At 44.3% G+C, this 28,000-nt stretch overlaps 1 protein-coding gene across 1 annotated transcript; it reads left to right on the top strand.

The window, feature by feature from the left end:
• Positions 1–27,789, top strand: kcnc4 (potassium voltage-gated channel, Shaw-related subfamily, member 4). Its single transcript, XM_041946110.1, has 4 exons — positions 1–615; positions 19,282–20,218; positions 20,872–21,048; positions 24,715–27,789. The coding sequence occupies exons 1-4, from the start codon at positions 1–3 to the stop codon at positions 24,780–24,782; spliced, it is 1,797 nt and encodes a 598-aa protein (XP_041802044.1). The 3' UTR covers positions 24,783–27,789.
• Positions 27,790–28,000: the final 211 nt, after the last annotated feature.

The following is a 28,000-nucleotide window of genomic DNA, read 5'->3' as shown; positions in this document are numbered from 1 at the left end:
ATGATCAGCTCGGTGTGTGTTTCGTCTTACCGAGGGCGCAAGTCGGGCAACAAACCTCCGTCTAAATCATGTCTGAAGGAGGAGATGGCCAGAGGGGAAGACTCGGACAAAATTATCATCAACGTGGGCGGCACTCGACATGAAACCTACAAGAGCACCCTCAGGACCCTGCCGGGGACACGCCTGGCATGGCTGGCAGACCCGGACACGCAGGTCAGCTCGGACTCGGACGCGGCGCCCCCGAGTGCCACCGAGTTCTTCTTCGACAGACACCCCGGCATCTTCGCCTACGTGCTGAACTACTACCGAACCGGCAAGCTGCACTGCCCGGCGGACGTCTGCGGGCCGCTCTTCGAGGAGGAGCTGGCGTTTTGGGGGATTGACGAGACCGACGTGGAGCCGTGCTGCTGGATGACTTACCGTCAGCACCGGGACGCGGAGGAGGCCCTGGATATATTTGAACCGCCTGACCCGGACGACACCGACGACGATCGAGAGATACCGAGGCGCTTCGGCATTGAGGACTGTCCCGACAGGTCGAGGGGCTGCTGCGAAGTTTGGCAGCCGAAGGTGTGGGCCTTGTTTGACGACCCGTACTCGTCCAGAGCAGCCAGGGTGAGTTCACCAGGTGTTTTCTCTCCTCTGAGCGCTGTAATGGGCTGTCATGTGTAAGTGTGAGACCATAAAGCCTTGCAAGTGATTTTCCGTTTGGGGAAAAAATGCGCACATGTCTTAATCAACAGGTGTCCCCACGGGGTTCAGCCAATCAGGCTGCAGCAGCTACAGGTACAGCTGAGTGTGTGTGTGTGTGTGTGTGTGTGTGTGTGTGTGTGTGTGTATGTGTGTATGAACGGTCTGGGTTTGTATACGCGTCTCACATGGAGGCTTTTATTGTTTCCACCTCACAGCTGGGATTTCTCTGTACCAGATGTTTCAGTCTAACTAGCCTGTATCTCACTGTCGTCTGAAGGGTCAATTTCAATTTGCTCTATTTCACCAGGATCATTTACTCAATATCAATGCTGCCTACTGAGTCCTCCTGGGTACCTTACATCAACACAGGACACAATAAAACAATAAAACAAAACATAGATTAAGAGCAACAGTCTGCCAGTCAAGTGTGCTGGTATTCACATTTCACTTTACTCCTCAGGGGGCCGAAATGTTGTGTTTTTGTTTAAAATCCACTAACTGGGATAAAACTCCTCTGAACAAGCGTTGCCAGTAATGACACTTCTCATGTATTTCAGATTAATATCTGCAGTTTTTCATCCTGGCATCAGCAACGTGCACATGACTGACTGTTAAAGTTCAAGTACACGCTGGATTTCCTTGAATATGAAACAATTCTGGGAAGTTTTTGGCGGGTTGAGTTGAGGCTGGATGAGGTTCTCTGTCAGGACGGTGTTTTTCTTCTGGGACACTTCTGCTCTCTGGCCACAGTTCAGTTCCATTGACTGCGTTTCCAGGAACAGACGTAGACTCGCCCACACATCAGCTAGAGATTGAACATCCTTAAAAGAGAAGATTAATGAACGTCCTCGTTGCTACTTTACTTATGTTTTAAACTACAGTTTAGAGGAAAACCTTACACCAAACAGTTGATTGTTTGTTTGAGATAAAGATAAAAGCAGATAGTCAGTAGCTTTCTGTTTGTGAATGTAACACAGCAGTATAAACACATATGACCGATGAATATGTGTTGTGAAAGAAAACAGAAATAAAAACAAGATGATACTTTTACCAAACTGTGAGTCCACTTTTGCAAGTTAGAACATCATTCTCAGATATTTATAAGTATTAATGCCACAGCACACACATCCATCTTTGTGGGAGCCATTTGGGGAAAGCCTTTTCCTGTTTCCACATGGCAGCGACTACATTTTCATGCACAAAATATTCCGTTTTCATGCACATTCCTGCTAAGCTGTTTGCATGGTTAATGAAAATTAATATTCTGCTAATATTCCCATTTACATGCAGCTGTGCATACTCCGATTAACAAACACAACCTCCCTCTTTCATTTGTTCAACGACCTTCTTGAAAAGGTCAGCGTTACAGTATTTGCACATATCCAACAACCTGTTGATGTCCAAGTTCTTCATAATGTTTAAAAGTGCTTCTGACCAGAAATATGGACTTTTCTTTTGTGCATGCATCTCTGCCCAAGCTTTGCAAACTTTTGTCAGGGCAGCGCACAGAGCTGACAAGAGGCCGTCTGTCGCGAACTAAGAGCCACAATTGAGGCTCATATTCTGAATGAGCTGTATACACGTCCAAAGAAAGCTCCTAAAACCCAATAATAAAATGCTAGATTTGGAATAAGGCCTAGTTTGTAATATCTAAATGGAATTTACTGTGTACGTGACCTATATCAAATATGGAATATGGTCATATTCAGAATAAAAGTGGAAAACTCATGTGCATGTAAACGTAGTCAGTGTCCTTGTGCATGCAGCAGGTCTGTAAAGAATTTGTTTTCAGAGTTTGTTGTGGAAGAATTTGACTGTCTGCAGAGTGCTGACCTCAACCTCTCAATTCCGATTGTGACACCTCAATTTGGATATCTAACAGATAACAGAGCTCTTTTTTCTTGAATATTATTATTATCGTTTTCATTATTATTGTTGGTTGTGGTGGTACAGTATTATGTGTATTGTTACATGAGACTGTAGTAAACTACACAGCACTTCTTGTTAAAAGAGCAAGAAATATACAAAAATACATTCAGTTTAAATGTATTCCAAAACAATTTGTTTGAACTGTAGGTTAAGTTGGATTCACATACAAACAGGTGTAGGACGGCAGATTTGTATTGCAACTTCAATGTTTAGAAAAACTTGAACAAATCAAATGCACAGCAATGCATTATCAAGTAAGCAAAGAAAAAAAAGCAAAGAAAGTAAGATTGCAACCAACTGAAAACCCCTCATCTCAACCCTCCATCTCCGTGTAAGAGAACCTACGGTGGCTGCAAATCTCATGAAAAATGCGATAGGCCCTCTGTAGCATCACTGTTTGGTTTGTCCATTCTGGGCTACTGTAGAAACATGGCGGTGCAACATGGCAGATTTGTGGAAGAGGACCCGCTCCCTCTTTAGATGTAAAGAAATCATTCCAAGGTAACAAAACGATTCTTATTTTCAGGTGATTATTGATGATCGAAAGCATAATTATAAACATTGTATTCAATTTCTGTCAACAAATTCCCATAAATCCGACACACTGGTCCTTTAATTACATTTTTCATTAAATGCGTTTCAAGGCTTTCTCCAGACAACTTAATGATTCTGTCAGTCATGTGAATAAGCATTTTTTCAGCTCTCACCTCAGTCTATGTTATGAAATTGCACTAAAATGCTGAAAATAGAGAAAATGCTGTTTCATGGCAAAAATACAGTGCTGCTGAAGTGTTCCCACACATCCTGTTCAAGGTTTGCACTCACAGGTCCTCAAAACATGAGTGTTTGAAAGGCTGGAGTGTACATCCATATACAGTAGAACAGAGAACAGGAAAGAGGAAAACTAATCATCCATTTAAATCATTCAAGCATTAGGAATCTCAGTACAATGTTGCGTGAAGGACCACTGCCCCGTTTTTAGCAGATTTCTGCATTTCATTTGTGACCGTTATTGAAAGATCGTTATGTCACAGCTTAAATGACTGACATGTATCTGTGATTATACAACCCCGCGAAAAAGTTACCTCGCTTTCTCACGATGAACAAGATACACTTCTGTTTGGTTTATCGATATAAGAAATGTTGCTGGGTCGTAAATTAAAATCAATCTGCTCTCATTCCTTCCACAGGGGATATGAGCCAGCTGTAAGCATTTGAAAGTAAGCTACGCCTAATGGCTTAGCAACAAAAGCGGCAGAGTGCTTAGTGAAGTAAACGTGAAAGCGAGTATCGAGTGTCATTATAGCAGTTGTCAGGCAAAGGGCCAGCAGGTTTCATCAAAAAGAAAAATACATTTAGTCCAGAAAGAGGGAAGCTGATGCTCACCCTCATTTCAGTTGGCCTGATTGTGCAGCTGAATGGTCTATTCAGAGACTCTTGCACTGTTGCAGAAGTATAGTGTTCTTATTGCATGCCAGTCTCACTACAGATAGTGTTTATTTTAGCTTCTCGTCCAGGTGGCATTTGCCGGCTGTCACCGTGGAACAACCAACGTCTCTGAGTCACAGCTGCCGCCGCGTCGGTGCCATCTGAGGATGGCCGCGATGCCTGCCAGTTTGTCACGTCTCTCACCACCAAATATTTGTAAATGAATCCGATTCCAATCTTTCTGGAAGTATGTAAAAGAACGAGCGAGGGCGGGTACATATTGACCCAGTCATAATGTTCCCGGTCCATTTCCTCCGCAGCCAATTCACGTATGTTTGCTGTGTGTGCATTGTGAAAGGATGCGGAGTGAATTTTCAGGGACTCACATTGCCTTTATGGCCTTTTTGTTTCAAAGCGCCTCCGAGCTCATCTCAGGTAATGTGATTCCTGAAAGCCGGAGGGAAGTTCATCTGTCCAGCATTTTAGCCACATCCTCCCCACCATCATCCAAGGCACCACTCTCAAATCAAAGTCATGAGAGGATCACATACAGCAGCAGCACAGTGCAGTCAGAAGGTAGTATAACAGTAATGGCTCTTTACTCCAGCGCATTAGATCCAATATGAAACAATGACTGCGAGATAAAAGTGCTGACTCCCAGCTTTAATTTCATCGGGTTCATAGACACAGAGCTGCTTTGAGCTAAATACTAACATGAGTGACTGTTTGTCCTCGTTGGCCTTGCTGGTCCACCACTTTGGCCCAGACTGATATATCTCAACAGCTATGAGATGGCTTGCTATGAAACTTTGTACAGTTACTCATGGTTCACAGATGATGTAGCCTGCTTACTTTGGCGATTGTCTGATTTTTCATCGAGTGCCAGCATCAGGCTAAAATTCATAATTTTTCCAGCCCTTTTTTTTATGACCAAATGTCTGCAAAACTACCAACTTTCCCATGAATCCCAACTGCATTTTGTGTTAGCATGCTAACACGTTAAACTAAGCGGCTTACAATGACAAGTGTTATACTTGCTAAACATGTTAGCACTGTCACTGTGTGCATTTGAGCACACTGATGTTAGCATTTAGCTCAAAGTGTTTCCGTGTCTGTGATTTCCGAGATGCAGAAAACAAGTATTAAGCAATAAGCGCGGTCAGATTTTCTGCTGTAAAAAATGAAAAATCTATGTCCGTCTCTGGTCGAGAATTTTAAACAAGGAGGAGTGTTGCCCGAATGTGAGAGTAGCCTCAGTCAGACCCTCTGAACCCTCTTTCAGCTGTATATGGAGGATGTACTGCAGAAGATCTGTTATGAAAATAATGTTGTGACGAGGCTAGGGGGCTGGACCCAAATGCAAACAAACAGACGTTGGAAAGGTGACTAGGTGAAGGTTTATTGAGGCTGCGGTGAGGAGGGAAGCGTAGGTAGAGGTGGTGTCTCCAGACACAGGGAAGACTGGGGAGGCAAGCAAGCAGGCGGCGAGGGAGGTAGGCCGTGTGGCACAGCGGTGGCTCGAGCAGACTGGTACAGGTGCTGGGTGGCTTGAGGGTAACGAGCTGGATCCTGAACATAGAAAACACAGGTAAGTATGGGAAATCGCAATCGAAAATTCTTTTGAGCACTAGCATACGATCTACCACAAAGCGGTGACAATCTGGCAGCGAGAACACAGGCAGGCCCGCCTTAAGTAAGCTCCTGATGAAGATCAGGCACAGGTGTGTGCAGCCAGCTCCTCCTCCAGCCCGCAAGCCACACCGATACTGTCAGAGAGAGCACACACAAAACCCAACCCCCAGCCTCACCTACACACACACCACAGTACCCCCCCTCTAAATGACGCCTCCAGGCGTCTTCCCAGGCTTATGGGGAAACTCACGATAGAAGTCCTTCAATAACTGTGGGCTCAGAATGAGTCGCCGAGAAATCCAGGATCGCTCCTCCGGACCATACCCCTCCCAGTCCACGAGGTACTGAAAACCGCGCCCCCGACGTCTCACATCCAAGATCTTGTGCACCACGAAGGCAGGATGGCCATCAATGGTCAGGGCGGGGGGAGGGGGTTCGGCCGGAGGGCTAAGGGAGCTGGAGGATACAGGCTTAAGCAGAGACACATGGAATGTCGGGTGAATGTTCATAGACTCAGGTAACTTCAGTCTCACCGCAGATGGGTTAATAACCCTCTGAACTTCAAACGGACCAACATAGCGGGGTGCGAGCTTCCGTGACTCCACCTGCAGGGGGAGGTCCCGTGTGGATAACCATACCTTTTGCCCAGGCTGATACTGAGGAGCTGGGGAGCGATGTTTGTCTGCCAGCAACTGGTTGCGCCGGATAGAGCGAGTAAGTGCTGCTCGGGTGGCTTTCCACACCTCTTGAACTCGGCGGAGGTGAGCACGGACCGAGGGCACTGCTACCTCACGCTCCTGGGTGGGGAACAGAGGTGGCTGAAAACCATTAGCTGCCATGAATGGTGACATACCTGTGGCCGAGCTGACGAGAGAGTTGTGGGCATATTCAATCCATGGCAGCTGGAAACTCCATGAAGCGGGATGTCTGGCAGAGACACACCGGAGGGCTGCTTCCAAATCCTGGTTGGCCCGCTCTGTCTGGCCGTTAGATTGAGGGTGGTAACCAGAAGTTAGACTGGAGGTCGCTCCGATAGCTCTGCAGAAAGCCTGCCACACTTGAGAGGTAAATTGGGGGCCTCTGTCAGAAACCATGTCCACTGGGATACCGTGAATCCTGAAAACTTGTGACACAAGGAGGTCAGCAGTCTCGAGAGCAGTGGGTAACTTAGGGAGGGGAACAAAATGAACAGATTTAGAGAAACGGTCTACTATAGTGAGGATGACAGTGTTACCTCCAGATGGTGGTAGACCAGTGATGAAGTCCATGGCAATATGTGACCAAGGACGGCTCGGGATGGGTAGAGGATGTAGCAGACCAGCTGGAGGACGATGAGAGGCTTTACCTCGGGCACAGACAGAGCAGGCAGCCACAAATTCCCTAGTGTCCCGTGTCATGCCCGGCCACCAGAAGCGCTGCTGGAGGAATTGAAGGGTTCGCTGAAACCCTGGATGGCAGGTGAGTGTAGACGCATGTCCCCATTGCAACACTCGGGAGCGAACTGCCTCGGGAACAAATAGACGATTAGCCGGGCCACCACCCGGATCAGGGTGGGTCTGTTGGGCTGCTCTGACCACGGACTCAATCTCCCACTGCACTGCTCCCGCAAAACAAGAGGAGGGAAGGATGGGTACCGACTCTTGTGAAGATGAATCTGGGGAGAACTGGCGAGAGAGAGCATCAGGTTTGAGATTACGGGAACCTGGACGATATGAGAGCATGAAATTAAAGCGGCTAAGGAACAGGGACCAGCGAGCTTGACGGGAATTGAGACGTTTGGCAGAATGAAGGTAAGCCAGATTCTTATGGTCTGTCCAGATGAGAAAAGGGTGTTCAGCTCCTTCCAGCCAGTGTCTCCACTCCTGTAATGCCAACACAATAGCCAACAGTTCCCGATTACCAACATCATAATTTTGTTCTGCCGCAGAGAGTCGCCTGGAGAAAAAAGCACAGGGATGAAGTTTGTTAGTCTCTGGATCTCGCTGAGAGAGGACAGCCCCCACTCCTAATTCTGAGGCATCCACTTCCAGCACAAACTGTCTGGAAGGATCAGGGTGGAGGAGCACCGGAGCACTGGTAAATAATCTCTTGAGTTGAAGAAAAGCCCGTTCAGCTTCAGCAGGCCATGTGAATGTGACATTGGAGGAAGTGAGTTGGGTCAGAGGGACTGCTACTTTACTGTAGTTTCTAATGAATCTGCGATAGAAATTGGCAAAACCAAGGAAGCGCTGAAGTTGTTTGCGAGAGGTGGGGGTTGGCCACTCTGCCACTGCTCTTATCTTGGCTGGATCTGGTTTGAGCTGACCTTGTGCCACAATGTAACCCAGGAAAGTGACTGCCGACTGATGAAATTCACATTTCTCTGGCTTTACATATAACCTGTTCTCCAGGAGGCGCTGCAGAACGAGGCGGACATGCTGGATGTGATCTTCCTGTGTGCGAGAAAAGATGAGAATATCATCCAGATAAACAAAGACAAAACGGTTTAGCATGTCACGGAGGACATCATTGATTAGGGCTTGGAAGACAGCAGGCGCATTGGTGAGGCCGAAGGGCATCACCAGGTATTCAAAGTGGCCTAATGGGGTGTTAAATGCCGTCTTCCATTCATCTCCTTCACGAATCCGGACCAAATGGTAAGCATTGCGGAGGTCGAGCTTGGAGAAAACTCGGGCATGACATAACGGTTCAAAAGAGGGATCAATAAGGGGAAGAGGATATTTGTTTTTTACAGTTATGTCATTTAACCCTCGGAAGTCAATGCATGGGCGTAGAGTTTTGTCCTTTTTCTCCACAAAGAAAAAACCAGCTCCAAGTGGGGAGGAAGAGGGACGGATTAGACCAGCTGCCAGAGAGGAGTTAATATATTGCTCCATGACCTCTTTCTCAGGACGGGACAGGTTGTAGAGACGGCTAACGGGGTATTTGGCACCGGGGGGGAGGTCTATAGCACAATCGTAGGGTCGGTGGGGAGGGAGAGACAGAGCCAGATCTTTACTGAAAACAGCTGCCAGGTCATGATACTCAGGTGGAACATTAGATAGATCAGGAGAAGCTGGTGGGGGTGACTGGGGGGAGCTGGAGGTAGGGACGGCAGCGTGGAGACAGTAGGAGTGACAGTGTACACTCCAACTGATGATGGAAGAGGTCTGCCAATCTATATGGGGGTTATGAAGTTTTAACCATGGGAGACCTAGAACCACTGGCGTGATGGGAGAGGGCAGAACATGCAGCTGAATTTTCTCATGGTGGTTGCCAGAAATAGTTAGCGACACTGGCTCTGTGCGGTGAGTCACCGTGGCTAACAGCTTGCCATCTAGTGCATTTGCAATTAGGGGCTTGACCAGAGGCTCGAGAGGGATTTGCAACTGAGTAGCTAATTCACAGTCAATGAAATTTTCATCCGCTCCAGAATCCACCAAGGCTTGGAATGGGAGGGTCACACCTACACAGGCAAGAGAGGCAGGCACACTTACTCGAGGAGGAGAGCTGTGCTGGGACATCGTCTGGCTCACCAGGGCGCTCTCGATCACTGGTGAGCCCGGCCTTTTGGTGTCTGGGGGCAAGACGCGATAAAATGTCCCGCCAGGCCACAGTAGAGGCAAAGTCTGGCTTGCATCCGCCGTTTACGTTCATCCGGGGTTAGACGAGCTCGTCCAACCTGCATGGGTTCCTCAACAGAGAGAGAGGGGACTCTGCCAGGACTGGAGGGACTGACTGGGGAACTTGTAAGAGCCAGAGATTGGGGAGGTGGGGGGGAGGGGCAGGCACTCACTCGGGCCTTGCTGGTTCTCTCTCTGCTTCTTTCCCTCAGCCGGTTGTCTACCCTGATAGCCAAGGAGATAAGCTCGTCTAATGAGTTAGGCTCATCCCGAGTAGCTAATTCGTCCTTTACATCATCGGAGAGTCCTTTAACAAAAACTGCTTGTAATGCCCTGGTGTCCCACCCACACTCTGCGGCTAAGATACGGAAATCTATGGAGTAGCTAGCAACAGATGAGGACCCCTGATGTAGGGACAGCAGACGTTTTTCTGCTTCCCGGCCCTGGACAGGATGGTCAAACACTCTGCGTAGCTCGGAGATAAAAGAACCATAAGACTCTAGGACACTGGATCTGCCCTCCCACAATGCAGTTGCCCACTGACCCGCTTTCCCTCTAAGTAAATTAATTATATACGCTATGCGAGATTTATCAGAAGGATAACTAGAAGGTTGCTGATTGAAAACCAAAGAGCACTGTAAAAGAAAGCGGCCACATGAGCCTACATCGCCTGAATAATGCTCTGGGGGAGGAACAAAAGGTTCCTTAACGGCTGAGGACGGGTGTGTTTCGGCTGGAGTGAGGGCAGGGTTACTCACTGCTACCGGGGGAGTCCGAGTGGACAGCTGAGAGGCAATTGAGGCCACGCTGGAATTCAAATCCTGCAGGGAGCTCATGACATCAGCAAGTAATCGGTCATGCCTTCCAAGCAATATTCCTTGGGTGGTGAGGGCTTGCTGAAGAGCGTCTTGGTCTGCTGGGTCCATAGTTGGCCAGATTGTTCTGTGACGAGGCTAGGGGGCTGGACCCAAATGCAAACAAACAGACGTTGGAAAGGTGACTAGGTGAAGGTTTATTGAGGCTGCGGTGAGGAGGGAAGCGTAGGTAGAGGTGGTGTCTCCAGACACAGGGAAGACTGGGGAGGCAAGCAAGCAGGCGGCGAGGGAGGTAGGCCGTGTGGCACAGCGGTGGCTCGAGCAGACTGGTACAGGTGCTGGGTGGCTTGAGGGTAACGAGCTGGATCCTGAACATAGAAAACACAGGTAAGTATGGGAAATCGCAATCGAAAATTCTTTTGAGCACTAGCATACGATCTACCACAAAGCGGTGACAATCTGGCAGCGAGAACACAGGCAGGCCCGCCTTAAGTAAGCTCCTGATGAAGATCAGGCACAGGTGTGTGCAGCCAGCTCCTCCTCCAGCCCGCAAGCCACACCGATACTGTCAGAGAGAGCACACACAAAACCCAACCCCCAGCCTCACCTACACACACACCACAAATGTGTTACATCAAATATATTTGATATTCATATATTGCTATATATGATATATGATATATGATTATTTTTCTTATTGAGTTGTTGAAATTTTATTCATGCACAACATGATTAGACACCCTTCTGATGAAAAAACTTAAATCCTACAGCACAGAATTCAGAAGAATTAACATGAAAATATTAAGTCATCATAATTTACATTTTGTTTCTAAGTTCGTTGTCAACAACAGGCTGATATATGCCTTGCCAGCCATGTGCTACAGATATTTTTCATATCTCTCTGGTTCAGGGGCTTTTTACCCCCAGTCAACAGCATTCCTGTCCTGGCCTCTAAACCTCCTTGGCTGCCTCCTCTGCATGTTTAGGATCACTTAACTGCTGTTTGTGAGCAATAAAAACATATCACTGAATATTGTACCTGGCTTTGCAATCTCAGCTTTGTTACATGTGGCAATTAGACTTGACATTAACGTTAAGCTCTGACCTGATAACTTTGTTCAATCTTCCCTCATGCAATATTTCATTAATTCCTCAGCCCGGCTGCCTGTAATTAATCATGCTGTGGTAATGGGCTGCAGCTTGTTATCAGTGGTGAGGAATTGAAACTGCCTTTCCCACAGAAAAGCAGCACATTGTATCCCACACAGAGAAAGAAATCAATTGGTCTTTGTTGTGAGACAAAGGGATAAACTGATGTGAGATTCTTGAGGTTTTGTGCGTACTATCCAGAGTCTAGATTTCCAATAATCAGTTTATTTTTACTGATTGCCATTTACATTCAACCATACTACGTGGATTACGATGTCACATGAGCCAAGATGTTACTGATATTGATGCATATTAACATTGGGTAGAAAGTCTAACTCTAATAACAACTAAATCATCTCACCTTTGTCTTCAGGGACTCATGTTAGTGTATTTACTTATGAAGTTTTGCAGAAATAGTGTCACCATATCGTATCAAGACCTTGTTTCTGCTTTTAGTGCTGAGGTGAAAACAGTTGATTAAAAAAAAAAAGAAAATATTGGTCAGTATCCTTTAATAAGTCACTTTGCTCGTTGCTGATTATGAAGCTTATTGTCACACATCAAATTTTGTCTCAGTGTGACACCCAGCTGATATATAATAAAGGCGTGTTCTGAGCAGAACCTCTTATTCCTCTGGGCCCGGTGTTCACGGCGCTGACACCTTCCTCTGCCGCTCTGTGAATGGAACACAGGGTTTGATATTTCACACATCATCAAAGCTGCACAGCCTCGTTAAGGAGACTTTCATAACGCTGAATTCTCAGCGAAAGAGGGATGTAATCCTTTGTGATTATGTTGGTTGTTTGTTCTGCTCGGTTCGAAGCTGTTTGCTGAAAACAGATCGGTTGTGTTGCTGTGAGATCAGCGAATGCAAGTCTGCACACAGTTGCAGACTCAAAAAAAAAAAAATCAATAAATATTCATTACTGAAAATATCATCTTACTTCAACATAAACCAAAGAGCAATTATCAGTGATGTTGACTGTTGGTATTTTAGCTGCATTTTAACTGGCAATTATCTGTGTGATTTTCCCTTTTTAAAAATCCATTTGGTTTTTAAAAAAAGGAAAATGTTTGACATAATTTGATACAGAGCATTCAACTGAATTAATAACTATGAAATAACAGCTTATTCATCATTGAAGAAGACTGGCCGAGGCAGCAGCTGTAATCAGCTGGAGACCTCAGCAGGATTGCTGAAAGTATATTTACATTCCAGAGGGAAAGAAAAACAAAAAGTTCTTCTCTTTTCACTTTAATACTTTTGCACATTTGAGATCTTTGTCAAATGCGTGCAGGCAGTGTTTTTACTGGCCGACTGTTTGAAGAGCTTTGAGAGGCTTTGACTGATGATCAGGTCTGAATATTTGCTGATTATTGTTCTACATGTTGAGATTTCTGGCTCAACTCTGCACTTGGAATTTCTACAGTAGACACACATCCACAACTTGAACGACAGTGCATCTTGTGGCCTTCATCAGGGTAGAGTATGCTCAGTTGTCATGCAGATGGCATCTCAAGTCTGGAACTTTGATCACACACCAGATGGGCGTATGTTTATGGAGGGAGATTATAACCCCCGTCTCTGTTCCAAAATGGTCTCAGGTGTCGGATGTGGATGGCCTGATCCTCCGTCCTGGTCTTAAGGATTCTCATCATCATCATCTTGTACCTGTTGGTCTGGAGTTCCCGTCTCTGTCCATCCTCCTCCTCATTCATAAGATGCTCTGCTCTGTGTAGGAGGGGCTGCACCACTGATCTTGTTTTATATCGCATTACAGATCATCCCCACCACTTCCCTGTGTGACATTTCCGGTTAATGAATGGCTTCTCCGCAGATACCCGGGAGAGGCACAGCTGACAGCCTTGTTGGTCGACAGCAATTCTCCTCAGGTGTACCGCCTCTCAGACGTAAATCAGTGTGACGTGAATTCTGAGAAAACATCAGAAGAGGCTGCTCTCATTGGCTTTGCTCGGAGGGCTCGTTGCTGTGCTTCTTGCGTATAGCGTGTCCGTGTTAGTAACAGAGCGTGATGCTGAACAGCTGGAGGTGATGGCTGTGATGGGACTCCCCAGCTGCTGCACACTGATGCACAGCCTGCTGCCTGTCGTGCGTCCTACCCTCGCTCCCCCCTCCCCTCCAGTTTCCCAGCTGGGGCCGGGCGACTGTCCCCTTGAGCGACCTGCGCTCTGTCTCGACACTGACACCTGATGACCTTGGATTGATGTCTTTTTGGCACCAGTGTTTGGTGTTATGTATCCTCAAAGGCTTCACTGTACTTTATTCCTGTAGCTATGGGACTCAGACTTTAATATCATCTGAATCGTCATTCATATAAATCATAATTTCAGTGGTAAGATTTGTTTGACCCTTTTGTTGAAGGTGGTAGAAGAAGTGTTCAGATCCTTTACGTAAAGCAGCTGTAATCACTGTTTTTGTATTAAAAATGGATCACAGGTCTGTAATGTGAAAAGTGTCAGTCATAGTGATGAACTCACAGATAATACCAGTTCTGCAATTTTTCTGTCTTGCTTGTGAACAACTGACCCTTTCCAGGATGCTCCTTTCATACCCAATCATGATACTATCTCCTGTTACCAAGCAACCTGTTTACCTGTGGAATGATCCAAACAGGTGTTTTTGGAGCATTCCACATCTTTGCCAGTCTTTTGAGCTCCTGTCCCAACTTGTTTGAAACATGTTGCTGCATCACATTCAGAATTAGCAGATATTTAAAAAAATCAATGAAGTTGATGAGGTCAAACATTAAATATATTGTCTTTGTACAGTTTTTGATAGAGCATACCGTATGTCAAAAAGGATCAGCAAATTATCACCTTCTTTTTTATTTGTGTTTTGCACAGCATCACAACTCTTTTGGAATCACAGTTTTACCTCAATATTGAAATAACTGTTGGGAGTATTTACCATTACAGCTGCACAAACAGACACTGAGTGGTAGGAAGTAGCTGGGCAGCAATAAGCAGAACAGATATACAGTATACAATTAACAAATATGCTATATAGAAAAAGTTATAGTGTTTGTATCAGCTTTTGCCCAGAGCAAGATTGTAGAAGCTACATTTACATTCTGAGGAATGAAAATCAAAATGCTGTGTGTTAACATTAATCTGGCCTCATAATGATTCTGGCTTGTATAACAGCAGACTAACATGGAAACACGCTGTGGTGGCGAAGAGACATTACGGCCATTGCTCAGACACTGTGGCTGTGTTTAAAGTTTCCACTACTGCGCTGTAAACATGATATCGTAGTCTCCTTTTGTGTCCGGCCTCAAATAAACCATACGGACACATTTAAACGCTGCAAGATGTATTGAACAGGACAAAGACTTGCAGATATGGAGACACGCAAATAATACACAAACAGCCAGAGAGACAAACACTTCACTACAAACCCAAAAGTGCTTTGAGAGGCTCACGCAGCCACCTACAGATGTGAACACACACAGATGTGAGGTTAAGCTGTGTCATGTTATTGTTAGACTTTGAACCTTTTGCGAGCGGAGCAAATTGTCCTCGTGTGTGCCAGGACCTCTCCTGCAGAGCTGCCCCTGGCTGCAGATACCCAGCTCTGTTTAGTTCTGGGATAAACCGTTTGGCACTTGAGTAAACTGAGCTGTGTCAGAGCCTGTCGGGCTCATCACAAGCATCTGAACAGCAGCGGGACTCACAGTTTTTATTCAGTAGCTGCTGGTTTGTTATCAAACAGACGCTCAGTGCCGCAGCCATTTGTGTGTGTGATGCGCTTCTGTCAGAGCCCGAAAAGTGCGATAATGTCTCCGGCTGCAAGTAGGTGTTTGTTTAGACTCCCCAAAATGAGTAATGTCACTAGATGTAGGAAACCAGTACAGAGATCTGATGATGACACATGCATTTACGTGTCACGGCCTCTGCGTAAACTACCTACTTTTTGCTCTAATGGTGAAGCAATTTGCTTATAAAAGTACATATTCACACACAGCAACACACACGTGGTACTTCCAGGTTGCCTTTTGATTCGAGTATATAAATGAACTCTCAAAAATGTAAGCAGACAGATTACTGCTTTCCTTTTCATAGTCAAACATGATAACCACCTAATACACATTTCAGTATTTAGTCAAGCAGGAGATGCGTAGCTGCCAGATCACCTGGGGACTGACCAGCATGGAGTCTGCAGGGCAGCAAATGATTTAACACATTAAAATGCTACATTAAGATTGTTTGCAGGGTTTTGTTAGTATCAAGCTTGTAAATTCATTTGCTTTTAGTGCTGCAATAAATAATTCAGTCTTTCATTCCGAGTGTATTCTTCAATGAGTGTTTTGTTTTTTGTGCACTGCTAAAGTGGAGCATGCTCGCAGTCATCATTAGCATGGCAAAATATTACACTGTTTACATTTCAGGGTGTGTCTATTATGTTGCGCCAAAGTGATATTCACCATTAAGCGGATGAGATGACGTACGCGATCAAATGCATCACCTTTCTTGAAATCCCAGGTGTGTCACATGCTGTGGTCAGTACAGCCTGTGCGAGGACATTAATTTGATCAGCTATTCTGGACATAGAAGGTGCTTCTGTTGCTTCAGTCTTTGTCTGCATTTATTAAGGGCTGTTAAGATGAAGACATGGTACTGCTTGCTATTTTGAAGTGCCTAATCACATTTTGTTTTCCCAAGTCCATCACCAGCTGTCATTAGGCCTGGCTACTGAGCCTTAATCCTATTTGAAAACCAGTCCAATTGTGTTTGTACAACTGATCATAAACTATGACAGAAAAATACAAAAAAGTTATGTCCTTTCTGATATTCTGCCAAACTTGACATCTGACGGATGGGACAGCCGAATTACTCTGAATTGCTCAATTCTCACTTGTGCTTCCAGACACCAGAATCACATTGGACCTGTGTCGTAGAGGTCAGTGTAAAGAATTTGGGGTCAAAGTTCAATTTAGTGCAGGTGGAACTGGTGGGAAATCGTCATGGTCCTACATGTCGATGGCTGATCTATATGTGTCTGATCAGTGACGTATTCCTGCAGGCTCCTTCTGTAGCAGCTCTTCTTCTGATGTTTACACTGGGCTCCACTATTCAGGGTATTGTTCAGGTCTGTCAAGTGACGAAGTGGGACTCAGGAGTCCACAGAGGGTTGATGAAAAGCCGGGGTCATCTTTTATTAATCGACTTTGGAAATTGTCTCGCTGAGGTGCTTCAACAGAGGCCGAACCCTCTTGTTTGATGGAGACCGTGATTATCTGGCGCTGACTATATCTGGCTCTTCTGTCTGGATGGCTTTCCAATCGGAAGTCATGGATGAGAGGACACAGTGAAACCATATTATTCAGAGAAACTTTAACAGCATGTTAGTAAGTACTTAATAATTTCTAGTAAATTCAGTGTTACTGAGACACATTCAATTTTCAGATGAATGTAAGAAAAAATCTGTTTCCTTAATGCAGGATTTAATGCAATAAGACTTAATAATAAATACATTCAAAACAATAACGTATTTTCAAATGTACACAAAGTGTGTATGTCAACCACTGAGCAGTGATAACTAGTATATCTATTGAAATACAGTGTACAAAGTAACAGAGTATTTCCATTTTTTGCTACTATAGCTGATACTTCTACTCCACACTGCTTTGACTTAATTCTTAACAGAAATAACACTTCTGTACTTTTACTTGCTTAAAATGCATTTTTTACTTAATTATCTGAGCATTTCTTTCACTACTGGTTCTAAACTGGTAGGAAAATGTAGAAAAAGCCTTTTTACATGTAACAATCCTCAACCTCAGACACTGTAATTGGCCCAATTAGTTGCAAATCCATCCGTGTGCTTATGTTTCTGTTTCTATGCTGTGGGGCTTTTTGTGATACACCCCATGACTCAGCACTGTAACGCACACACACTGCACACAGTTAGCCCTGGTGTTGTTCAGGGAAACCGTGTCCAACAGGGGGAACTCTGAGCTCCTCCTGGGGTGCAGTCGAGGCTCCTTGTCCCGCGGCTCATCCTCTCAGGGGATCTGAGCTGCGAGCGCCTCGGAGCTCTGCGGGGACGCAGCAGAAGGAGGTTGTCACGGTAGAAAGCTGCACATTATATGGGTGCACAATAGATACATGAACAGACATGCTTTATACTGTAGTGCAGTGTCTCAGTTTTTGCTGTTTTGAATATGAGCTGCTTTTCTTCTAGACTCCATAAACTGTCCAGTTCTTATTCCTTTTGTTTGCCCCTCACAATGAATAAGTGCCCCCCATTAGACATGACATGCTTTATTTGTTGTTTCTAATCACAGACCCAAACACTATAAAGCCAAACCAAAAGCTAAGTGCATGCAAGGCACAGGTACATATTTATCCAGCTGGAAGATTAGAAAGGTTGGAGAGTCATTACAATTAATCCAGGCTTTAGTAAACATTAAGACAGATCGGGTATGAGTTAGCACACAGTGTTAACACAAACACAGACAGGCAGGGCCATTGTGCAGGGCCAGGTGAATACCGTGCAGCCACTTCGTTCAATTTACCTCCCATGAATTGTAAAAGTGGTTTGACTCACTCGCCATTTTGCTTGGGTTTGTGTTTTTAAGATGCATTGTTTGTGTTATATTGTTCTTGCATTAGAGCACTGAAACACGTCTGATCGACCTGACAACAGGACAGGTGACTGTAAATCTTTCATGACGCAGCTCTCCTCCTTCTTGTTGCATGGCAGCAGGCTCTGCTCGCTTTTTCACCCGTTCGCAAATCAACCAAAAACCATGAGACAGTTTCCCCCTCATGACGTGTTTGAAACACAAGACACACACTCGCCCCGTGGCTCTTTCAGTCAGTCTGTCAGTGTTGGCACTATGTGAGCGCCCCCTGCTGTCTGTGACTGGCGGGTCTCATGTTAATAGAATCACGTTTTCTCTCAGCATGATTCAGTCTCTGTGTTCATGGGAGTAATTGCTTTGAAATTGGTCTGTTTTCTCTGAGAACATTGTCCTGACTCTCCTGTGGACCAAATGCTTTTTCAAATGATTAAAAAAAGCTTCGCTTACTATTCTTCAAACTAGAGTGGCAAAGGATGATCATGACAATGAAGTATTTCCTGGCAGGTAATGGGATGCCATGAAAAGAAAAAGTAGATTATGTTTGTTGAGTTTTTTTTTTTTTTATTGGCTGCTAAAAAAAAATCATACTGTCTTTGTTGTTTGTTATGTTAGAAGATTCTCTACTTAAATATCATTCAGCTTATACTTAAATATTTTCTCCTAAACACGGAGCCAATCAGTTCTTCCCACTCTGCTTGTTGCCTTATTTATATAATGTTATTCAAATTAAGCTCTATGTTTTCTTCTCACTTGGGTGACCTGCTGCTCTGTTTTAGAAATAAAATACTTATATTTGTCATGAGTAGGTGGATGAGGGTTTGCCACAGTGGTCTGGGTAGCCCCTCTCCTTTGTATTATTTGGTATATCGTGTTGTTTGCCTGCTGGTTTCTGCACACAGTCAGCATTGTTGGAGATATCAGGCCTCATTTACTCCCCTTCAGATGAAGCTTTTTGCAGCCATTCATTCTTGTTCATGCTAAATTAACTTCACAGACTATGATCCATCACAGTAAACTTACATCCTTACTTTGATGTTGTCAGACTTTGTCTTATCGTCTTTCTTTGTGCCTGACTTCAGTGTTTTCATATCAGTGTGTTCATTGTTTTAGTATTTGCTTACTGTCAATCAGCTGACACTCGCTGCCTCCACCAGGAAATAATCCCTCAAAACATGCTGTTTTACAGCCATGATTGGCACATTCATGTCTTCTGCTGTAGAGTTTGTGGATAGAAAGAAGTATTATGATATAATTACATATGGCATAGATTGAAAAATAGTCTTCTGCAAGTCATGCAGGCGAAGGATTTAATGAAAGAGCTTGCACAAAACAATATTTGATGTAATAGAGACAGTATTGATTTCTTAATAATTTGTGGGAAGGCATGAAAACGCGTTGATTAATTGTTTAATCTGTCTCATCCAGGGGGTTGCTTTTGCCTCTCTCTTCTTCATCCTGGTGTCCATCACCACCTTCTGTCTGGAGACCCATGAAGCCTTCAATGAACTGCAGAACCGGACGGAGCTGGTTGTCGTGGGCAACGTCACACGCGAAGTGGAGAGAAGGGAGATGGTGACCAAGCCCATTCTCACCCTGGTGGAGGGCATCTGCGTGGTGTGGTTCACATTTGAATTCTTGGTGCGTATCGTCTGCTGCCCAGACAAGGTGGTCTTCATCAAGAACACACTCAACATCATTGACTTTGTGGCCATTCTGCCATTCTACCTGGAGATGGGCCTGAGCGGTCTGTCATCCAAAGCTGCCAGTGACGTGCTGGGCTTCCTCCGCGTGGTGCGGTTTGTTCGGATCCTCCGGATCTTCAAGCTGACGCGGCACTTTGTAGGCCTGCGCGTGCTGGGCCACACGCTGAGGGCCAGCGTCAATGAATTCCTCCTCCTCATCATCTTCTTGGCGCTGGGTGTACTCATCTTCGCCACCATGATATACTACGCTGAGCGCATCGGAGCCAAGCCCGATGACCCCACGGGCTCCAACCACACACACTTCAAGAACATCCCCATCAGCTTCTGGTGGGCGGTGGTCACCATGACGACGCTGGGCTACGGAGACATGTACCCACAGACGTGGCTGGGCATGATGGTGGGGGCGCTGTGCGCGCTGGCCGGGGTGTTGACCATCGCCATGCCGGTCCCCGTCATCGTCAATAACTTTGGGATGTACTACTCGCTGGCTATGGCCAAACAGAAGCTGCCGAAAAAGAAGAAGAAGCACAACCCGAACCCAGACGCTCCGACTGACTCTGCCTCGTTTGGGAAGTCGGAAACGAACTCCCACAGAGACAGCACTCAGAGCGACACCTGTCCGCTGGCTGTAGAGGAGAGTGTCTGCAGGAACCGCTCAGGTCAGGCCGCAATGCAGCATTAAAGGGTCAGTCCACCCAAATACAGAAAAAAACACTTCCTCTCTTATCTTTTTTGGTACTAGCCATGCAGGTAGTTATATTTGCTCAAGTTTTAACTCAGGTTCTCTGATACCAATCCAATCACGTTCTCTGATTTTTTTTTTTTCTTTCAAAATTCTCTTCAGTGTAACAAATCAAAACTATGTGCATGGCTGAATACCACTAGAGGTAAGGTGATGCTTTCTTTAGAATTTGGGTGAACTGACCCTTCATGCCAGTGTTACTGTCTATTGTGTTTACTCACTAGGTTTCTAATTTAGAAAGATTGTTTTGTTTAACCTGTTCATTTAATCGATGATAATGATTGATGGTAATTTTTATTCTAGTGGTCCTGAGCCTAAAAGTTACAAACAGCCAGTGTGTTTCTAGCCTTATAGTCTTCATGTGTGTCTGACAGATGAGCTATACATAGTCATAGAGACAGTAACACACCGGGATCAAATTACTTTTTATAGCGTCTCACTCAAATTGAATTTCATCACAGAAAAATACAGATTTTCTGCAGTATACATCTGCCCTTGTCTGGGCCCTCAGGGTTGTTTCAGTAAAAGCTTTGGCATTTACGTCGCCATGTGTTTTTGTCTTCCTGTCAGACTCCAAACAGAACGGGGATGCAAATGTGGCCCTTTCAGAGGAGGAAGGCTGCAGCCTGACCCAGCCGCTGTCCCCCAGTGAAAAGTGGTCCCTGCGGTGCCCCAGAGGGCGAGACAAGACTAAGAAAGAGGCCACCTGCTTCCTCTTAACCTCTGGAGACCCCAACGTCCATACTGGTAAGTTACATACATATAGTACATAATTGAAGATGCATATATCTGCCGTTATATTTACTGTTTGTAGTGTTGCATTTTAGCTGTTCTGTGGTTTCAGTTCACATGGTTCTTTAGAGATCAGGTAATTTGTGTTTCTTCCACTGGTGCTCTCTGGGAATGAATGTTTAAGGCTGAAGAAATCTAAACTAGTTCCTGGCAGTTTGACATTTTGGGAAACCTGTTTATACATTTGATTTTTTGCTGGTTTAGCTAAATAGTGTCTCACACACAATGTAGACGGGCGTCAAAGATTCAAAAAGTAGAACTTAATGGGATTTGTTAACAGACTGAATTAGTGAAAAATCTTTTTTTTGTAGCTATAGTGTAAAGTAGAGACATCATACTGAAGATTTTGGTCTCTTAGACCAAATGACCCACTCAAACTAACCTCACATGAACTATGGGCTTCATACAGTATTTATGATTTTGTTCTCTTTTCAGCTATCAAAAGGTTTAACTAGAGTAAAAGCCCACAGCCAGGCTTGCGGCCCAAGCTGTAATTACACTCCAGAAAACACAGTTGATGGATGAAAAACTGAGGGAAGTTTTCACTATTCTTAGACCGGTAGTTTTGCAAATAATTTGAAGTTTGGCCTCAGGGTTGTGACAGAGGAATGTTGTTAGCTGGATATTGCTCGAGGATGTTGTTAGCTTAATAAAGAGCTTCATCCTCAGTATGATGTGCAAGTTTTACAGGTACTGAATCCCACCTTGAACAAAAGTTGGACAGGTGCAAACATTGATGGAATAAATGTGAAGACGGGATCATCAAAGTAAAAACTTGCTTCCCCTGGGGACCAAATTTTATGATAGTTCATCCAATTGCTGTCAGGCTATTATAAGCAATTTTGTTATTTTATGTGATATATTATCATTGTTAGGTGTCACAGTGTTAATATAAATGGTGAGGGTGACATAAAATATTTAATTTCACAACATGTCTGTTCAGCTTCAGCAACAAACTTTAAAGAGGACCAAGAGCCAGCAGCTCTGTGAGGCTGTACTTCAGGAGCGCTTTGAGCTAAATGCTCAAGTCAGCATGCTAACAGCTTGCAATGTTAACATGCGGATGTTATTATGTTTACCACGCTCACCTTGCTAGTTTAGTGTGGCAGCAAGCTAATGTTTGCGAATAAGCACCAAAGTGAAAGTACATATAAGGCTGATGGGAATGTTAATATTTTTGCAGGTATCGCACAAATTAAATTTTTTGCTAGCATGAATGTGTTCCAGGCATTTCAAGGCAAAACAGTTGTGATTGATTGACATCCCTGGAGCCATGCTACCAGTACGGCTAAAACAAACCCAGCACATGTCAGTCTGAGATGTGTGGATGTCTGTAGAACCAATACAAGCAGGCTTGAGTTCTCTCATTAAAAGGTGAGAAAAACTCCACCATATGTGCCCCTGTCTATTATACACTGTCTTGAAACCTCCATCTGACTAAGGGCAGATTTTAGTCATTATTCACAGGGAAGATCAAAAGGAAATCAATGGAGGAGCTTTGTAGCACTAATTGCATCATTTATCTGTTTGTGTACTCTCAGTGAAGGAGCTTTTCTTGAATACTCATCTTCACAGAGCTACATTAGCATTAGTTGTAGACATCCAGAATGCTTTGATACACCTTTGACTGTCCCAGTGATTACCACACAGTTTTTAGCATGTACCTCCAATATTCTTTTAAGAGCTGTCTGAAACAGGTAACATGGGTATAAAGAAGAAGGCGAAGCCCCTTTAATTCTCTCAATTGACATCCGCCGTCAGCCTGCCGCCTCTCTCTGCTTGAATGGCTGCTGGATCTCGCATCCGAGCTTCCCAGTGTACCCGAAAGCCCCTTGTGAGAAGAGGCTCTATATTTGGCATTCGTGGATTCATTCCTGACATCCTGAGCACACATCCCACCCAAGTCAACATCCTGATTCCGGTCCACAAACAGCCCAAAACCCAAGGTGCTTTCCTGCAGAACTGCACTTTCCAGAGATGCATTTTTCTACTGAAGCTCATTAGCACGTCACTGTGGAGGAAAAAACAACGCATAAATGGGGCACTTACTGCAGCTTGGCTCCTATGAGAGTATATACCCCCGCTTTTTTCGATAGCCCATTACAAGAAATTGTATTTGGACGTGTTTCCTGAAAGCCTCGTCAGTCCCTAAATGCGTCAAGTGCTGTAGTTTGGTGTAGGTTAAAGGTTAAAGTCTTGTTGTCATATGCAGATGGAAAAAAAACCAGACAACTTCAGTTGAATCTGTCAGATAAATGAGAAGAAGGGATGTTAGTGGGCGCATGGTGATGCTCCAGGATAGGAAATCATCTGTTAATCTAAAATTTACAGCCTCGGAGAGAAAACACAAATTGACTCCAGCCTGATTTCTTTAATAAAATGCTTAATTGTGTGGTCAGCTTGTGAAATTGCCAATTCTGATGACAGAGACAAAAACAGTGGAAAGCTGAGTAAAGCCAGAAGACCTCGAGAGAGGGAGAGAGGGAGAGGGAGAGGGAGAGAGACAGAGGGGAGTAATTCAATCCTGAGCCCTGTGTCTGGTGAGTATGTGGATAATGACATCCCAGTCTATTACAGGGGAATATCACACATACACAACACATTTTAGTCCACATTACCTGCAGGATTCAAGTGGACTTGCTCTGTTTCCTAACAGTGTTAAAAACTGTTGTGGCAGAAAAGAAAATCCTTGTGATTGCAGCCATTTTGAGTTGGTTAGATGGAGAGAAATGATGTGGCAGTGGCTCTGCTTTTCAGAGCTATGCCCATAGGGGATGGTGGTAGGTTAATTTCATGGTTACAGAATATAAGGTACGGATAGTATTTCACCAGAGCAGCATGGCAGGAAACAGAAAAGGACAGATGGATGCAGCAGGTCTGAAGATGCTCAGATGTTGTCAGTGACAGGAAACGACCACCCTCTCTGCAGTGGGAGCGAAACGCTTGCGGATTTGAAGTGATTGAGGTCGTCACGGGGAGCCCGCCACAGCGCTCGCGCTCGCTATCACAATTTCTACGTAGAAAAGAAGCCGCTGGTCGAAGGCGCATTGTCTCACAATCAGCAGCACGCTTCCGTACGATGAGTGCATAATGGTTGTGGCAAACCGTTCAAGTGCTGGTAAGAGGAAGCAGCAGGCGGATGTACAGAGCAGCAGAGAAAAGGCTTCTGAGCTCGGCCGAGCCTCCATATTCCCAAGTGACTCCTCTGGATCCTCTACTAATAGGTTTCCATTAACAACACGAGTGGTCAAAGCTGAAGTCTCCTGCTGGCCTCTTAAGTTCAAGTCTGCTGGATTTCTCCGTCTGTGGAGGAGAGTTGAAATATTAGCCAATCAGCTCTCTGTTAACAGACAGTTATAAGCAACGATTTGGATTTAGGGTTTTTCACATGATTCTAAATGTCATTTTATAGATCAAACAATTAATTGATTTGCATTTTTTTTGACAATTAGTAAAAGTACTCATTAGTTGTAGCCGTACTGCGATTTTTATTCGACAGAGATATTTCATGACACTGTGAAAAGTTATGCAGCAGGCCTGTTTTCCTGCTCTTTCATGCTCATATCATACTCATAAGTCACCATGTTTGATTGGGTTTCTGTCTTTCGTGTTTCCTAACAGAGAGCTGTAAGGACATCCTCGCTGCCACTGGAAACTACGCTCAGCCGGAGGTCACCACTCTGACCTGATGCTGATTGGCTATGAAAAGGAGAGAGAGCATGAATTGGCGGTGGAGTACGTGCTGTGCAGAGCTTCAGCTCTTGTCACTGCTTTCTTTTCCTTCCTGAGTGAACTGCAGACCGGATTCTTTTTATTCCAGACAAGAGTTTTGTTTTTGTCTTTGTCAGACATCCAAATCCCTGTGGTACAAAATCAGTTACAAAGCACATTTATCATATTTACACTCATTTACATGTTACAAAGCATTTTGCATGTGTTGCATGATCTAGCATTGTATGTTGTACATAAGTGACTTCTATTTATATGCTTATCATCTAGTGGTCATCGCTTGACTTAAAGGCCCTGAAAATGTATTTTCTCAATTAGCTTCTTGTTATGGTTGATATGATGGTTTCGATCCAAAATGTATCGCAAATTTTAATTGAATTTTGAGGAAATCTGCTAAAGAAAATGTGAATGAATGCTGTTTCCGTCCACTACCGTTATATGATTATTAGGGGTTGGTTCTTCGAGATGAGCAGTAGGTGGCGCCAATTCAGTCAGTAAAACTGTTATACCATTGCAGAAGAAGAGGGCGCAACAAGATGATGTCATTTCATACAATGAAACAAAATGTAAACAGTGGAAATACGACATATCTGTTTGTTTCATGTATTAATGTGAGGATGGTTACATCAGACCTGTGTGGAGTAATGAGGAGAAGTTTTATTCTGCGTGAACAGCTTCTTCTTCTTTTCTCTTTTTTCAAAAAATCTCAAGCGAGCGTAAAAACTTTTTGCAAATTGAGGAACTTTTTTCAAACTTTGCTGTTTGAACCTTTGCGAATGCAATTCTTCAACAATATGCTGTTTGTTTTTTTCCACTCTTCTCACTGACTTGAAGTGGGCGGGAATCCATTGGAAAGAGGTGATGTCATGTGTTTCCGTGCTCCAATCAGGATTTAGCCACTCCTGAGTCAGACTCTGGCGACAGTCGGTGGGTCGTTACTGTCACTGTCAATCAGATCTGATCAAACCGCACCCACACAGTCCTGATGAATCAGATTAGTTGTGTTTTTGGGTCGTAAATAATGACTAACTTATTAGTTATTGGTCAGCTTTGACTGTTGCTTGTTTAGAGGAAGATTTAAGATACAACGTTTTCAGGGGCTTTAATGTGAAGTGAGCCTGTTTTAACCATCTGTCAATATCTTTGCAATCGTTAACGTATTCTATCCATAAATGATGTTAACTGTCGAGTAAGAACACCCAAACACCTGTGAATATGGGTTTGTACAGCAAAACTGTGAACTGTGAACTAGGATTAGATGAAAACTTGAAATCGTTGTTCGGTCCTCTTCAAAACGGACCCAGAGTTCTTTGTTGATCATCCGGTCTCTGCCTTCTGTCGTGCCACTGCTCTTTAACACTGACCACAGGGACAACATGCAGATATTTTGTCGAGACACAGCGTGGTATGAATGCTGCTCAGGCAACACATTGTTTGTAAATCCTTGTACAATAAGAGAGTTTAACAAAAGAAAAAAAAATCAATGGAGCAGTATTGTCTTTTGCATTAGCCGTATACAATTGATACATCACTACTGGTTGACTCTGGACCAAATGTAGACTCTTAGATTACATGGTAGATTTTCCGTACCATCCTTAGTAAAAAGTGCAGCCAGTGCAATGCCATCAGTTCCACTTGTGCCTCATGTTAAGTAATGGAGCTTAAATGTGCAGTAATGTAATTAGATTTGTTCCTTAACACGTCTGGTTGTGTCAGATCTGTTGAAACCCTGTTACATGTTTCCACAGATGGAGGAGGAGGAAGAGGAGTGAGGTTTCTTTCACTTGTGACTTAAAATATATTCCTCATGGTCTACCATAGTGGCCTTAAGTTTAAATAAACAAAGCAAAGGTTCGTGTCATCTTCATTAGACTCCAGTCTCCCTATGCTGACCCAGAGGTCTGTAATTATATATAAGCACAGTTGTACATATGTAGCACAGTACAATATTCTGGATTGTTCCTTAAACCATTTTCTTTTCTGTATATGACATGAGTATGCATCATGAAATAGCTGTTAACCAATAATGAAAGATTATTATTTTGATAATTCACCTTTTTAGCCTCATTTCCTGTTTTCCCTGTCGTGTATATACTCGAATGTGACGGAGAAGCATACAGCACATGTTATGGATTATATAGGTGACTTTGATGGATTAAAACTCCAGCTGTAAGGTGTTGTGTGTGTGCGTGTGTGTGATGTTGTTTTATGTAGGCATGTGTGTCTATGCAGAATAGAAATAAAATCCACACCCCCTCACCGGTGTTGAAGATGAAATCTTGTTGTTTATGTAATTGCGTTTATTAGGAATCTGCGTTTTTCCTATGAACTGCACAGTTTGTGGCTGCATAGTGCTGCTGCTGTGTCATCTACTGTACGGCTATTTATAGTGGTGACACAAGTGGAGTCTGGTGGTTGAGCTTGTACTTGCTCAAAGTGGTGTAACAGCAGTCACAGCCATGCCTCCTGCTCTCCTGTGCCTCCATGATTATGTACCGAAGGTGTAGATGGCATACAGAATACATCTCCATGGAGATTTGGGATGACAGGCAACACTAATTACTGCTCGGCTGCCTCCATCTTCCCCTGCCTGTGCCTTTCACATGCAAAGGAACACCACTCTCTCTCTCTTTGTCCTCACACACACACACACACACTCACTTCAGCTCTGCGTGATCATCATTACCGTTGTTGCCCATGAGGAACGTTTTGATGTTTAGAGACGTATTGTGCAGTGCACTGTGGTAAAAAGGGGAGGGGGCTCAAGATGTCATGGGTGTCTAAACCATCAAGGCTGCATGAATATGAAAGCAGACGTCATGTGTTCACACAAAAAGCAGAAACGGTCTTTTACCAAAGCAAAATGTGGACTGAAAGACTGATTGGTCAGGTAGAAGCAGGGCGGAGATGTGACAAATGGTCTTATTCAGTCTCTCACAATACTCGGCTGCACTGATAGTAACTGTTGGATGTAAACACATACAGAGAAAAATCCAGCTCATCTCCACAAACTGAAGTGTGGTGGAAATCTGGAATAAAAGATCGTTGAAACAAGCTCGTCCATGAGAGTTTTATTATGGCCTTGCACGGGGTTCAGTCACACAAGAAAAAGAATACAGAGAAAAAAAAAGTCTTCAGAATCAAATTGAATGTCATGAAATCAGTGGGCTGGATGAGA

The sequence above is a fragment of the Chelmon rostratus genome, chromosome 10, assembly GCF_017976325.1.
Source record: "Chelmon rostratus isolate fCheRos1 chromosome 10, fCheRos1.pri, whole genome shotgun sequence".
NCBI classification, from domain to species: Eukaryota; Metazoa; Chordata; class Actinopteri; order Chaetodontiformes; family Chaetodontidae; genus Chelmon; species Chelmon rostratus.
The sequence above is the reverse complement of the archived record's forward strand: the minus strand, read 5'-3'. Positions and strand labels throughout refer to the sequence as shown.